Source organism: Carettochelys insculpta, chromosome 30 (genome assembly GCF_033958435.1).
Source record: "Carettochelys insculpta isolate YL-2023 chromosome 30, ASM3395843v1, whole genome shotgun sequence".
NCBI classification, from domain to species: Eukaryota; Metazoa; Chordata; order Testudines; family Carettochelyidae; genus Carettochelys; species Carettochelys insculpta.
In genome coordinates this window covers 7,206,557-7,222,667 of record NC_134166.1, presented here as the reverse complement: position 1 = coordinate 7,222,667, position 16,111 = coordinate 7,206,557, and the positions used below count along the sequence as shown (strand labels likewise).

The window sequence follows — 16,111 nt, the reverse complement described above, 5'->3', positions numbered from 1 at the left end:
CAGGTGTAGAAATCTTTTGAAAATCTTCGCTGTAGTCTCTGCACCTCCTGGCATCCATGAAAACCACTGCCCTGCAGGGACTAGAATTTGTCAAGATGTGTTACCCATGCGGTTTCTCTGACCTACCTCTGTCCCTTCCACCACAGCATCTTGCTCCTATCCATTTCTGTTTTGGAGAAGGAACTGAGGGACAGTTGCATTCTTTATGCCCTCAGGTAAGGAACACAAGATGCAGGTGCAACCCGCATGGACACTGGATCGCCTTGGACAATAATCTGGAACAAGTGCCTGGGGGACATGCATGCTAAGCGTAGGGTTTGTGTGGACGGCATATGTCAAAAAAGACCCCAACCATTACTGTTGGGTCTATAACCATTCTTTCCTGTGATCTTGGGAATGTTGCAGCTTCATCCCTGGAAGCAATGACTGACAGGGCTAAGGAGCAGCTCACTACCCAAGTGTTGTCTACCACTAACGCAGCCTGTGTGTATGTGGCTCAGTTGCACTGGGTAATGCTAAAGCAAAGGTTTTTGCCTAGACAGTAGCTTCAAAGTTGAAAGTGGGGATTTGCCCCAGTTACACCCAATGGAATAGCTGCTGTATTGCAAGTCCCTTATCTAGGCTGAGCCATTATTTGCTCTGCTATAGCATTAGTTGAAGGCCCCAGCTGAGATTAGGGCCCCACTTTACAATGATTATTATACAGAGTGGGAGAAACTGTTCCTGCCTGCAAGAATATAAGACAAAAAACAGAGGGACAGAGAAGGGAAACAACGTGCCCAACACTAGCAGGCCTGTGGGAGTCAGGAATAGAATGTAGGTGTGTACAGTCATAATCCATGTTACTAGCCACAAGATAACACACTGCCTTCTGAATCAACAGGAGTGAATTGTATCACTGCAAATTGTGGCTGAAAACAAAACAAAAAAGCAGTCGTGCAGAACTTTAAAGATTTAACAAAATAATTTATTAGGTGATGAGCTTTTGTGGGACAGACCCACTTCTTCAGATCATAGCCATACCAGAACAGACTCAAAATATAGCACAGAGGTCCAAAAGTTGTTATCAAGGTTGACAAATCAGAAAAATTGTTATCAAAGTTGGCAAATCAGAAGAGCAGAGGGGCGGCAAGAGCCGGGTGTGGGGTGGGGTGGGGAAGTTGAGAGTTAGGTAAAAAACAAAGGCCATGTCTACACTAGCCCAAATCTTCAAAATGGCCATGCTAATGGCCATTTTGAAGATTAGTAATGAGGCACTGAAATGCATATTTAGTGCCTCGTTAGCATGCCGCCAGCCATGGCTCTTCAAAATTGCCGCTTTTCGTTGCTGTGCAGCTCGTCCAGATGGGGGTCCTTTTCGAAAGGACCCCAGGAACTTCGCCATCCCCTTATTCCCATCTGCTGATAGGAATAAGGTGATTTCAAAGTTGGCAGGGTCCAAAGGACCCCTGTGTGGACGAGTCGCTTGGCAGCGAAAAGCAGCAATTTCGAAGAGCCGCAGCTGGGCAGCATATTAACGAGGTGCTGAATATGAATTTCAGTGCCTCATTAGTAATCTGCTAAATAGCTGGGCAGCATATTAACGAGGTGCTGAATATGAATTTCAGTGCCTCATTAGTAATCTGCTAAATGGCTATTTGCATGGCCATTTCAAAGATTTGGGCTAGTGTAGACGTAGCCAGTGTATGTACAAGAGTCCTTATACTGAGCCAGGTAATGGCTGTCCCTGTTCAAACCACATGTTAATGTGTCGAATTTGAATATAAATGACAATTCGAGCATTTCCTCTGTAAATGCTTGTTAAAGTTCCTTTTCAGTAAAACATAGACTTTCAGGTCATTAACAGAATGGCCCACTCCATTAAAGTGCTGGCTGACAGGTTTGTGAATTAGGAGTTTTTGATGTCTGTTTTGTGTCCATACATTCTTTGTCAAAGAGTGTTTACAGTCTGTCCTATATACATGGTGTGTGGGCATTATTGGCACATGATGGCATATGATGTTAGTTGAGGAACAGGAAAATGTGCCTGTGATTCTGTGAATAACATGGTTAGGTCCAGCGATGGTATCTCCAGAATAGATATGTGGACAAAGTTCGCAATGGGGTTTGTTGCAAGGAAAAGTTCCAGGATTGCTGCTATTATGGTATAGCCTGTGGTAGCTAGTGAGAATACAGACTACACGGCTTACGTCTCTGTGGCTGAAAACAGTTTAGCATGTCTACATCAAGAGGTTTGCATTGCTGCAGTTACTGCTCTGGTGGTGTAAGCTTAGCTTCCATTGTGCAGGCTCTCATGCTATCAATCAGATATTTTCTGGCATTGATAGAGCACCTTTCTTTCATCCTGCTCTTACAGCATTCCACAAGAGTCATTGCCAACCCCCCAAATACACTAGCTGTTTAAGAGCATGCTTCAGTGCCATCTGAGAGCTCAGGCAGAAGTGAAAATACTGAAACAGCAGGCACAGCTGGCCACACACCGGACTCCAAGAAGCAATCCTCATTGCCAATAATAAATACAGACCAGAAGTGAACAGAGACAAGACAAACTAAGCAAATGATCTTTGGATGCTGCACTGAGGACATGCACCTCATAGAGGTTCTAGTCAGCGCTTGAAGGACCCTCCCTCCAAACTGAGATGGAAGGGTGAAGGGAACTCATATCTTCCTACTGATATTGTTCATTTACGTAAGTGCTGTCTTGAACCTTGCTGAGCTCCCCCATTAGGCCATTCTTGCAAACAAAGTGATTTGCACCAAACAAAGAGCGTCTGTGACTGCTTATCTGCTTTGTTTCATTTCACCCGTGATTAACTACCCCTTTGTTGAATGAGAGATTTCCCCCTCTCTCTGCAGAGGAATGTGAGCTATGTAGTGTTGGTTTCCTCACAACTCAGGCATTTCCAGGCTCAGAATTTCAGCACAAAGCAAATGCTTCTTTATTGCACAGCAGCATTTTTCTAGTTTAAGTATTTTCCCAGATTAATTTTAGTATCTGTTTAAGGGGGAAGAACAAAGAGATTATTTCACTCAGTAAAAACTGTACATGGCTGTCTAGTTGGAGGCAGTGTGGTCTAGCTGTCAGAGCAAGCAAGGGACTGGGCATCAGGATTCCTGGGTTCTACTCCTGTCAGTCTTTGTCCAAGTCACTTCCCCATTCTGTGCATGTTTTCCCATCCATAAAATAAAGACAATACATATTGTGCTCAACACATCCTATTCCCTGACCCTATGAAAGGCTTTTTCTAGTGGCGGGGCTCGCCTTTTCTCCTCTTTTCCACCTCAGACATCTCCTTCCACTAGTTCCATTCCTGTGTGTAGTCTTTTGTCCCCTCTGGATTATGCAAACCTGCCAGAACCCCTGTTCTGAGCATTAGGCCTGTCTAAACTTGGGATTTAGCATAATGTCAGACACTGGTGAAGATCCATCATGGCAAATCTCTTAATCTAGGTGCACTGGGCAGTTTGCCCAGTCTAGCTAGACCTGATTCAGCTTCACTTTCTCTTCCCAAGATGTATCTTCAGTGACTTACCTAATGTTATAGAGCTCTCAAGCTAGCACTGATTTACACACATGGCTCTTTCTCCTGTTTACTTGGTGCTTTTATAATGTCCCAGTGGGAATGGCAGTTTGGGGATGTGTAATGCCTTTTAGGCTTTGTCCACACTTACACTCACTTAACAAAACTCTTGTTATTCATGAGTGCTTTATACAAACACACACCATGCATGACAAGGTTTTCCTTGCGCAGCCACTTGTGAGAGATTGAAATGCCACTCACCTGATTAGCAAAGCACCCACAACTAGCTTTTGTTTCTAGTGGTGGTGCACATTTTCACATGCCTTGGTGCAAATAAAATTTTCTGCACATGGATGGAAAAAGTTTGCACATTGATGGAACAGAGGGACCATCACTGTGAATGCCGTTTTCCCACCAACAAAGCAAAACCTGCTCATTGGGAATGGAAGTTTTCCCCACAAAAAGCATTCACAAGTGCTGACTTTTAGGAAAGGGTATTGACCCAGCTTTGTCACTAAACACGGCATTGTGTAGACACACCCTTCAGAGCCTCTCCTGTCATTGTACCTACCTCCACTCATTAGGGGTGGGTTTTGTGATGGGAAAACTTCCTCCACGGTCATAGACTGGCAACATGAGAGATCTTATGTGGTGCAGCCACCTGGATACAGCTGTGCAGTATAGACATAGCCTAAGTAACAACGGCAACTGCAGAGGTGTGGACAGAAAACCTGCCCTGCCCTTCCCATCAGCCAAGTGTTAAGTTCAAATCCTCTTTGAACACTTTCTGAATGTACACATAGCCATGCGAAGTAGGTGGGAAGAGGAGAAACAGTTATCTGGAGTATTCCTTTCCCCATAGCTTGCTCTCATTTCACCTACCCATTCCTCACTCCCAGACCAGGAAAAAAACCAGCAGTCCTGTAGCACTTTAGAGACTAACAAAATGATTTATTTGGTGATCAATCTCATTTCCAATACAGACTGGCATAATATGGGTCTGAAATGTTAGTTGCTAAGATTCTCACCATTGCTGCGATGGGCTGCTAGCATACACAAAACTACATATTACCTCTATAATGCCCAAATGAGTAGGTCTCCATGATAGGAGGCTCAAATCTCTGGGATTCCTGAAGTGGCACATCCAACTGCAAACCAGGGAGTAATATATGAGCATCAGAACAGCTACATTGGGTCAGTCCAGTGGCCTGGCTTTGGACAGTGGCCTATACCTGGGGCTTCAGAGGGAATGAACAGATGTGTTAATCACTGAGTGAATCATAGAATCACAGAGCTGGAAGGGACCTCGGGAGGTCATCGAGTCCAGACCCCTTCCCCAAGCAGAATCAACCCCAACTAAGTCATCCCAGCCATGACTATGTCAAGCCATGACTTAAAATCCTCTTGGGATGGAGATTCCACCACCTTCCTAGGCAACCCGTTCCAGTGCTTCACCACCCTCCTGGTAGTTTTTACTAATATCCAACCTACTCCTATCATAGAACAATAGAGCTGGAAGAGACCTAAAAAAGCCATTGAGTCCAGCCCCCGCTCTAAACAGGACCAAACCCATCAGATCAGCCCAGCCAGGGCTTTGTCAAGGCAAGAGGTGACTTAAGACCATTGCTCCTTGTTCTGCTGTCACCACTGAGAACAGGTTCTCTCCATCCCTTTTAGAGCACCCCTTCAGGAAGTTGAAGGCTGCTATTAAATCACCCCTCAGTCATCTCTTCTGCAGACTAAATAAGCCCAAATACCTCAGTCTCTCCTCATATGTCATGTGCTCCAGCCCCTTAATCGTTTTTGTTGCCCTCCACTGAACCTGCGCCAGCACATCCACATTCTTTCTGTACTGGGGCGCCCAAAACTGGACGCAGTACTCCAGATGTGGCCTCACCAGTGCCAAACAGAGGGGAACAACCTCTCTACATCTGCTCAAAATGCTCCTCCTAATGCACCCCAATATGCCATTGGCCTTCTTGGCTACAAGGGCACACTGTTTGCTCATATCCAGCCTTTCATCCACTATAATCCCTAGGTCCCTTTCTGCTGTACTGCTGATTAGCCAGTCAGTCCCCAGCCTATAACAATGCTTGGATTTTTCCTCCGTTAGCAATGGAGGAAGTGATTCATCTTTCCTCCATTATTGTTCACTCCCAGATTCTGGCAGTCAAAGGCTAGGGACACTCAGAGCATGGAGCTCTTCCCTCACCAGTGTTCCCTTTAAGTGCACTTGCACAGCTACTCAGGAGAGATTCAAATGCCACTGTGACCCAGCTGATTAGTGGAGTGCACACAGCTAAGTTCTGTCTCTACTGATGGTACGAATTCCCTAGCAATTCAATTTGCCTGCTCTGAAGTTAAGCTTACCAGCATTGCCTCTGGTCCCTTTTTCAAAAAATGGTGTCACACTAGCTCTCCTCCAGTCATCTGGTACAGAAGCTGATTAAGTGACAGTTTGCATATCACCGTTGAATACTGCACAGTACAGAATAGTCCACACCAATATTGGAAGCAATGCAACATTACGGAGATTGTCAGCTGTTTGGGAGAGTAATCACCTTTTGTCCTGTGCATACGCTATTAACATAGTAAGTATGTAGCTGTGCTGCTGTCGTGTAGGCATACCTCTAGGCTATGTCTACACTAGGAGTTTATAGAGAAAACTAGGGGTTTGTAGACAAAACTTGCGGAGCGTCTACACACACATTGTGCTGTGTAAATACTCTGGGGGTCCTTTTGTCGACAGAGCAGATCAAAAGATCTATCCACTTTTATGTGTAGATGGATCTGTTGACAGTTTTGTTGGAACACTTCTTCCGTAGACAGATGCTTCTAGTGTAGATGTAGCCCCAGTGTGTTAATCCTGGGTGTTGTCGTCATGTCCCTAATCCAACACTTACACCCTGCATAGTTCCTTCATTTTCCATCGGCCGTGCTTTCCTTCACTTCCAATCCCACAATTGTGTACGATGCTACTGGGCGTTGTTAAGCAGCATGCACAATTCATCCCAGAGGAAAACACCAAGAAGTCCTGTGGCACCTTAGAGACTAACAGATATTTTGGAGCATGAGCATAAGTATCCCCCAGGCGTCAGCATTCCCCAGAAGGACGATTTAAAGCCAGTCCCGTCCGCACATGGCCTCCCAAAGCACAGCGGGCTCCTTTGGGTCAAAACTTGCAACACTGTTAAAAGCAGCCCGGGCGTCGCCTTCCAGTTTGGGTCTGGTTTTGTATCTAAATACTGATCTCTTCCCCGCGCCCCACCGCCTCCCCAGTGGAACATCTGATGACCTGGGTTTCTTCCTTTTTTTGTTGAAGTAGTGGGGGCTGTGTGGTGACAGCGACTGGAAAATTCCATAATCGACTTTAAAAAGAAAAAAAAGGAACCCAGTTATTTCCCTGGCCTGGTACAACCTGTAACGGGAAAACCCGCAGGCCCGGGGAGCGCAGCCCGCAGGAGGACGCAACCAGTCTGGATTTTTCCACAGCTTTCCGGATGCCTCCGCCCTCCAAGCCAGCCCCTACTAGTTTCTCACCCCGCATCCCGCTCCCCTCCCCCACTGCCTCCGTGCGCCTCTCCACGCCGCCCCCCACTCAGCTAGACCCCCCACACACGCTGCAGCTGCGACCACCGCCCCCTCCGGGAGCCACTCATTCACCAGCTCCCGCTTGGCAGCACGCATGCGCGCGGGCTCAGGCCCCGCCTCCCCTCCCCGCCTCCATCCGCCGCTCGTTATATATATAGGTCGACGCCTTCGCCAATTGTCCAACTTGGGTGCAGACGCCGCCATGTTGGCGTTGAAGCGGAACGCTGTGATCGGCCTCAACCTGTACTGCGGGGGTGGCCCAGCGCTGGCCACCTCTGCGCCGCCCTCTCCGAACGGCGGCGGCGGCGGCGACCCGCCACCTTCCGCCCCGAGCCCCGCGGCGGAGGGCGTCCAGCGGGCGACGCTGATTGGTGGATCGCCGTGGGGTCCCAACGGTTCTTCTGAGGGGGCCCGGGCGCTGATTGGCGAGGGGCCCCCGGAGGGGCCCCGGACACTGATTGGCTCCCCGACAACCCCCCCTTCCCTGGTTGCCGGGGGGACCCGGCCGGCCTCGCTGTGGCTCCCGGAACACGAGCTGGACGGCTGCGACCCCGAAGCCGAGAGGACGGGCCCGCCCGCCGGCTCCTTGCCCAGCACCCCGCCTGATGACGAGGAGGGCGATGCGGACGGGCTGTACCAGGACTCGCTGGAGCTCATCAGCCGCTACCTGCGGGAGGCCGCGGACCCCTCCGGGCCTGGCGGCGCCAAGCTCCTCAAGCGGCTGCTGAGCGGGCCCCGGGGGGCGGGCCCCGCCGCCATGGAGAAAGCGCTGGAGACGCTGCGGAGGGTCGGCGACGGCGTCATGGAGAAGCACCAGATCGCCTTCCAAGGTACGGGGGAGGGGCGTTGAGGGGGGGGGTCTGGGCCTGCGCCGTCCGGGCCCTGGGGAGGGGCCGGGCCCGATCGCTGTGGGCTCGAGCCCACGGGAGAGGTGTGGCTGGGCTGTGGCCCCCGGGCCGCTGCGTTGAGTCGGCGGTAGAGCCGTTGCGGGTGGCCCGTGGGAGGAGGCAGCGTTTGTTGAGTCACGCTGGGGAGGGGGGCTTTCATGGCGCTCTCGGGCAGTGTGGTCCGTGGAGTCCGGGGGGGCACCAGGGGCTGTCGTTGGGGCTCCCCCTTAGCCTAGAGCGGCTTTCGGCTTGTGGTCTGCAGCTGGGGGTCCCCGCGAGCTAAGACTTCCGGGGGCTGCGCACCTCCCTTCAGCGCTTGTGCGGCTCTCCACACTGAAATGTGGGAATGCAGGCCGCTGCAGACCCGCTGAAATGGGGAATGCAGGCCGAGCCCTGGGAAGCCGGCTTTGGGAGGGGGGCTCTCCTGCCGCCTCGGCTGGGTGCGGCAGACTGGGCTGCAGGGCGTTTGCCACCCGTTAGAGGACGTATTCGGCGAGAATAACCTTCGTTTCTTCAAAAACGAAACTAAACTTTGTTTATCTGGAGGGTGGGGGAAATCCTGTAACTTCTGCAAAACTAGACTGTCACACACTAACTCTAGCAGGATGCAGGAGTGGGCATGCAAATATATTGTAAATCTTGTCCAAAGGTTAGCCAGGTTATGGATGAGGCCTGTTTCTTCTCTTCCTAGGCTGCAGGAGAACCGAGTGCTGGCAAATGTTGATCCTGAATGTTGTCACTTCTTACACTGTTGCCGCTTTTTATGCCAGTTTCGTCCTAAGTAGTTAATACTACACAGTCTTAAGATAAGAATTCACGTTTCTGTAGCTCTGTTCGTGCCGTGGGTGGGTGGCAAGCATCTTGATGCCTAATGCTGCAGTCTACAGTTTGTGGCAGTTTCTGAAGATCACATGTATTGGGTTCTGTTCCAGTGTCTCAAACTTGATTAAATGAGTAATAGCAAGAGAATTGCAGTCCTAATAGTCACAGGTTTGTCAGGTTCTGTTGAAATGCCAAACTTTGGAAAAAAATTGAAATGGAGTCACATGTTACAGTAGTTACATAATATAAAATTCCCAAATGGCTCCTTTTAAGGGATACTGTTAATAAATAAGGCCATTATGTTGCTCTACTGCCAAATGCAGAATAGGTGAGTGGCTTGGTTAAAGAAAATAAAATGAAGAGAAACCTCAAACAATTCTTAAAATGTAATGGGTCTGAAATATGAGAGCTTAGATTTTCCCCAGTTTTGTATTGATCTGAAGTCAAAGATGAGGCCTTCTAATGGGCTTAGTTCTGTGGGAATGGAGTTCATTAGCCTTTATTGTTGGCATTGTCACCTGAATAAATTCATTTTTCTTGCGTTTGTGTATTGCAGGGATAAACAGTATTTTTGGAAAACTAATATCAACTCGTGGTGCTGATTTAGGGAAGTAATCTTAGAGGAGAATTACATTAACTTGAACTATATCAAACTAGGTTTAAATGCCTGGATATTAATTTATTAAAGGGGCTGTGGAGTCAAATAGTTGGACTTCCTGTTAGAACAATTGTTTTCATTCCTAATTCACCTAGTCTGTTCAGGAGACCTGGAAGAGAAACCAGTTTGGTGTTGTAATTCTAAATCCAGTTAGGGGGAGAGGACTGACTTGGCTAATAGGTTCTCCCCCCGCCCCCCCCCCCCCCCCCCCCCCCCCCCGAAGCTTAAGTTTGCTGTGTTAGGAGACTTTCACTTTAAGTTCCTGTCCCAAAAAAATTCAACAAACTGAAAAAGCTCGTGCTAATGTAATTATACCTATCTCATAGAAGTGGAAGGGACCTTCAGAGGTCAAGTCCGGTCTCCTGCCCTCACAGCAGGAATTGTGCACTAGAACATCCTAGATTAATTCATGCTTTAAGGTAATGGTTTTCCCATCTTCTGCTTTACTTGGGGTGAAGGATATGTACTGTCTAGCTTTTTAAGTCAGATGCTTTCTGGTATTTAAACTGTTATTGTGTAGTGTTGCAGTCACCAGGTAAGTTGCTTTTGTAGTCTCAGTGTGTTCTGCTAATCTTTCACTTCAGGGATGCTTCGGAAGCTAGACATCAAGAATGAGGAGGACCTGAAGTCAGTGTCTGCAGTTGCAACCCACGTTTTCAGTGATGGAATAACAAACTGGGGTAGAATTGTGACACTCATCTCTTTTGGTGCCTTTGTTGCAAAACACCTGAAGAGCATAAACCAGGAGAATTGTATCAACAAACTAGCAGGGATCATTACGGATGTGCTTGTCACAGACAAACGTGATTGGCTAATTAACCAAAGAGGCTGGGTAAGTGAGATTGCAGGGACTGAATGTGGAAGTTTGTCCACCAGTCTTGTAGTGATTGCCTATCTTTTGATGATTCCCAGGCTTGTATGTGCCTAAGGTATAGAGACTGACTTACCAAGCCAGTTAAACTACTGGCTGACATGGAAGCAGATTGTGACTCACTTTGTCATAAAGCTGTGTGGTGCTTTATGATGTTACTTTGCCCTTAGAGTGCTTTTTAGCCATGTATATAAAAGTCCTGTGGATGTTATACCCAAATGGAAGAGAGGGAACAGCAGGTGCAAAGGTGAATGAATACTTGTTCTGTTCTGCCATGAGTATTCAGCAGTTAGCTTCCAATTCCACACTTAACCCAATACACAGTTGCCATTAGAATGGTCCAAATTGCCCTTGTATTTGATGCAAGTTTGACATAAGTGCTTAGTGTCCGCTTTGTGGCATACAGGGGATGCTACTGTTATGAGAATACTGTCCTCCCTCCATAAAGGCAAATGGTATTGTGAGCACCCCATGAAACCTGCTAATATTAGACACTAATAATTCACTTCTTTCTTCCAGGAGGGATTTGTTGAATTTTTCCGTGTAGAGGATCTAGAAGGTAGCATCAGGAATGTTCTGGTGGCATTTGCAGGCTTTGCTGGACTGGGAGCAAGCTTGGCCTACATGATGCGATGAGCCTTGGAGTGATAAATGACTGACTGCCAGGTGGACTAGCTCTCCTTTGCATCTAGAGTTAGTCAACTGCACACTTCCTGCTGTGAAAACATCTGACACTGTACTTCATGGGAACATAGAGAATAACACCTGGGAATCCCACTGAGTGACTTCCCCACCTCCCCCTGAAAGGATAGTGTGGTGCAGTCTGGCTGAGAGTACCAACAAGAGGATTTTTGCTAATGAGAACAGAATATGAAGCAAGTAGTACTCTGCTTCCTTTTACAGCTACTATTTCCAAGTGGAAGCCTTATCATTTAAGGGGAACAACTGCTGTTCTGCAAGTCAACAAACACCAGCGGCTTACTGTGGACTACCTAGAGGCTTTTATTAAGTTTGGTGTAATGGCCGTATACAGAACGAGTTTCGTTTCCCTAGCACAGAGTTGTGATCATAGCTCACTGGAAATGTGGATTAGGGTCCTGTGGACCCATGGAATCTCCTGAGTTTGTGGCTTGTGTCTTGAGTTAGAAGTGCAAAAAGATTCCAATTGAGTGGAACTGTTGCTGCAGTGCCTACATTCCATCAGCAGTGAAAAGGGGTACAGTCATTTTGAAGGCTCAGATGCCTGATCTTGCTGTAGCTAGTCAACTTTAACAGGCTGCCAGTAAAGCTTCTTAGGCCATTATATGCCCCCTCTATTACACTGCTGTGATGCCCAAGAACACATGCAGCTGTAAAGATAGGGAGGGCAGTTGTAAGTATGTAAACTTCACAGGGGGAGGCTGTACAGAGAATGTTGTAAAGTCTAAAACCTGTAAATCTGTAAAATATGTACATTTTTACAGAGATTATCTCTTGGCAAAAGATGACTTGAGTCCAAATAACTCTGCTGAAATACTATACTTCAGGCCATCGCACATGGCATTTTTTGCTTCACTTTCACCTAGATTCCACACAGTGTCTCTTCCTCGGTACTCTAGTAAAATGGCTAGGCTTCTCTGGCAAAGATCAGCAACATAGCTGATTTTACTGTATTCCCCATGACTTGCTGGCAACGGCAACTTTTTATTAGTTTTTAATCTTTGGGTTATTTCTGACTCTTTAATGGATTGGTGGGTGTTCTGGAACCACTCTTGGCTGTTTCCTAGTCACATTTTATTTTGATCTATTTTTTTAAGCCTTGATTCAAAATTAAGCTAATGTTTCAATGTAGCAGCATTCTCTCATACTAAATAAAACTAAATCGGACTGAATCTGCAGTTAGCACCGTGAATCCATCAATTCAACATACTTGGTTCAATCCTGCAGGAGCTATTTCTAAATATCTGCTTTGGGCAGGGTGTAATCTGGTATTAATTTCTTACCTATAAGCCAGTTGATTCCCTCTGTATGCGAAGTAGCTTCATATTAAATTTGGTTTTCAGCAAAACTAGCTATTAGTCTTCACTGTGCTCTTGTTCAGAGTGAATTAGGGTTGAAGTGGAAGCTAATGTAAAAGCCTAGAGTTTAAACATGGTGCTATTGTCAGGCTTGCTTGTTTACACAATAAATGAGCATCCCTATTCTTGTCAAGTGGTTTTTGTTCACTGCTACACCATTAAAACTTGCTGCTGTTCCTTTTCCAGGCAGTTAACCGCAGAGTATGATTATGCAGTGCTATTGCCTTAAGTGGATGCTGTAACTTCTAGCCTGCTGGTGTAGAGAGCAGAAGTCTCTCTCTCTCTCTCTCTCTCTCTCTCCTATATATATAAATAAAAAAGAGAGCGAGAGAGTCAGTCATACATGACACGTGTTCTGTAACCCAGAGCTAGCTTTCTAAGGTGTTGTACAAGGCTTAGAGCTACCCCCTACCAGGCTACCCATTCTCCTTGGGTCCAGCTGTTGCTTCAAGTTATACAGATGATAAAGCATACTTTTCCATTGCTCTAGCTGTCATGGTAGTGCTCCTCAGTGAATGAGCTCAAGATAAATCCCCAACATCCTGTCCATGCTACAGCAGCTTTGAGATCCTTGCTCTGCATGATTGGTCAGGTGACCTAAAATTATGTGAGGAATATGGCTGTTTCCTTGCCAATTTTAAATTTCAATGAGCTTACCAGATCACCACTCTCTGAAAGGAGTGGAGGTGGGGGAGGGGGGTCATCACTAAGCAGATCAACTTACTACAACAGCTGCATACAAGAATTCAGCTAAACATCAAACAGGCCTAGATAAAAGTGCTAACAGCTGCACTCAGAGGGTAAAACCTAACCCAGCCACAAAGGGAGAGGCTAATTCCACAGTTGCAGTAATGCTTCACAAACAAACTCTGAAAAGATTAAAGGCAAGCTTGGCCACTGTTGGTGGTCTCAGCATGGTCCAGCCAATGTGTACAACTGAAATACTTTTCCTCTTTTCTCTCTCATCCCCTTCTCCTCCCCACTGCCCCCAAAAGTCCAATGGCCTTCATCAAACAGGCATACTGCTTAAGGGTGTATTAGGCCAACTCTTTGGCAAGGATGCCTGCTTTGCTGTATACAGCTCCCTATGAAAATAAAACATGCAAATGTTTATACTTGTATTAAATCACATGCTTTCTGTAATCTGGCAAGGGGTTGCCATGAATTAGTCTCTGTAACCTAACAATGTAGGCCTGCTTGTACAGTTAGCCTGCTTTTTTTTCCCCCCTGCAGCCAAGAAAACATTAATTGCTATTTAAGTGTTATTCCTGCCAACCAGGACTCTGCTATAGCATCTCTCTTCCATGTGGACATTGTAGTATGAGGGCACCTGGTTTCCTGAATTTTGCTACAGGAGTAATGTTTGATCATAGTTATACCTTTCCAAAGGTTCCTCTCAACAATGGTATAACTTACCCTGACTTCTGTAATCTGAGGGAGTTAAGGAGGACTTGTGCTTTTAGATGTATGGGCTTGGGGAGGCTTTTCAGTGTGAGTGTGGGTATTGAAAGGAATAAACAGCTGTACAAGATTACAGGATGATGGGGGTGCATAATATGTACAGTGAGTTAAGTTGGGGCTTTGTACTAAGAGCTCATGCTTGCTCGCTGTCTTGAAAGAGCTTTAGGCTGGCTCTGGATGCGGTGATGACATTGCTGTGGTGGGGGTATTTGGCACACTGGCAAATAGCTGTTTCATGGATCTGTCTCGGAAGACAAAAGGTATGTTTTGTGGTCTAGCAGGGAATAGTTGAGATCTTAACTGAGGGGGTCCTCTCCCTTCTGCTGCTGTGCATTCAGCTCTTGCTTGGGTCAGAAATCTTGGCAGCAATGTTAAAAATAAAATCTTGTCACTTAAACTGAAATTCCACTAGAAAATGCACAGTGCAATTAGACCATGTATTTCCATCCTCCCTACCCCCATTTTCAATGAGCAGACACTCTGCTTTCATTGAGCAAGGAAGCACATAGCTGCCTTCTACAACAGTGAGCCACTGTCCCAATCCTCGGTGTTTGGGCTCCTGCTGTCTATGGGAATCAGTGGAAGTAAGGGGCCTCCACACCTTTCAGAAGCTGGACCTCTGCCATCGGAAGAAAGCTAGCAATTTTAGTACATAGCAACGTGTTGTCTGGAACAGTGTAGCTCAGTCTTCTTTGTGAACTGGTCTACAAATGCTATCTGTGCAGCACCCTCCCATAGTCCAATGGCTTCATGCAAAGGTAGGGCTTTGCTATGGAGATAGGCAAATACAGAAAGTGTAGAGTGGGTTTCCCCTTCCCTACTTGGCTGCTCTGTTTCTAGGCAGTGGGTGTAAAATGCGTCAAAGCTGTCTTGCTTCCTGGTAACTATGTGGCTATCTATTCAGTAGAGACTATCTCGGCTTTGGTGAAAGGGTGGAAACTTCCTTTCCTTTTCAAAGAAGGGCTTGCAGAGAGCAGAAAGTGCACTAGTAACCAAAATCCATGCTTTATTTTTCCTCTCTCTCTGAAGCAGTGAAATAAAGGTTCACATTCTAAACAAGAATTACCTCCCTGTATTTCCTCCAGTTTTTGAATAAAGCCATGGTGTTCGCTAGTTCCTTGTGAGAACTTCTAGGTGTGGACCATATCTGCAATTTTTCTTAGGCTCCAATGATGTAGGAGTGCCTGGAGCCAGCTAAATTGATCTGCTAAGAAATTCTCCTTGCCCAGTTAGCTATTAAATTGCCCCAGTAGTAAAGCTATGTCTACACTAGCCTGGAAGCTATGGTCCAGGGTTCAATTTGCCCTTCTAGTAGGGACATGTGAAATTGACCTCTCAGGTGGCAATGGACTGCTGTACTAAGTGCAAAACACAAGGGGTAAGGGAGGTCAATGGACTCCCATCGACTTTGCCCAGTATGGACAGCCAATTAAGCAGCGTGCAGATACATCAATTCTAGCTATGCAATTGCAATAGCTAGAATTGATGTATCTGCATGCTGCCTACTTTGCCTAGCCTAGGCATAAGCTAAGACACAGGTGTGTTTGTCGGATCTAAGAGTGAACACCTGAAAGAGCAGCATTCTTTTTGTAGCTAGGAGCCTCAATGAATTTCCTGTGGTTCTGTATGCACCTCTCTAATATGCCTGCTAAGTGGCTGATTACAGTATGTCTTGTACATATTTAAAAAGATGTGGCTGGCTTGCTTATGTGATTGTGAAAAACATTCCTTTTAAGAAAACAAAATGGTAGGAACATGTTTTGAATGCCTGCTCTACTACCTTGAACGTCTGTCATACCCCCAACCCCAGCCTTTTTTGCTTTCTCTTTTTAATAAAAGACTCCCAGGGTTATTTGAATCCCTTACTCCCCCACCACTGATGGCATTTGAGTCCTACCAGCTCATCTCCACTCTCTTTCTTTTCTTAGTAATAGGGCTGAGATTTTTCAATGCCAGCTCAGGGGTTTGGTTCTGAGTGGGGTGTCCCAATTCCCAGGATGCTTTGCAACTCAGTCAAAAACTGAACTTACATTTATTCCCAGGATCCTTTTTCTTAAGAGAATGGGAGGTGATTGCAGTGGCCTCAAACTGCTGTCAAAATGGCAGCTTGGCCCTTTGAGGCTAATTCAAAACTCCCCTTCTTCCCTCCTTCCCAGCCTGATGGAGTGGCCATTATTTTCATTGTCAGCATTGGCATTTTTGTGCATTTAATACACTAGGCAGAGGGAGTGGCTGTGCACCAT

General features: G+C 46.5%; 1 protein-coding gene across 3 annotated transcripts; it reads left to right on the top strand.

Annotated features, from left to right (window-relative positions):
* The first annotated feature begins 7,276 nt into the window (after positions 1-7,276).
* Positions 7,277-13,518, top strand: MCL1 (MCL1 apoptosis regulator, BCL2 family member). 3 transcript variants are annotated; one of them, XM_074980557.1, is made up of 4 exons: positions 7,277-7,942; positions 8,691-8,780; positions 9,806-9,898; positions 10,064-10,201. In XM_074980557.1, exons 1-3 carry the CDS (start codon positions 7,315-7,317, stop codon positions 9,868-9,870), a joined length of 783 nt encoding a protein of 260 aa, XP_074836658.1. In that variant the 5' UTR covers positions 7,277-7,314; the 3' UTR covers positions 9,871-9,898; positions 10,064-10,201. The 3 variants fall into 3 exon arrangements, with proteins under 3 accessions (XP_074836658.1, XP_074836656.1, XP_074836657.1); XM_074980555.1 differs by lacking the exon at positions 9,806-9,898 and adding an exon at positions 10,870-13,518 and having other exon boundaries at positions 7,278-7,942; positions 10,064-10,311; XM_074980556.1 differs by lacking the exons at positions 8,691-8,780; positions 9,806-9,898 and adding an exon at positions 10,870-13,518 and having other exon boundaries at positions 7,278-7,942; positions 10,064-10,311.
* Positions 13,519-16,111: the final 2,593 nt, after the last annotated feature.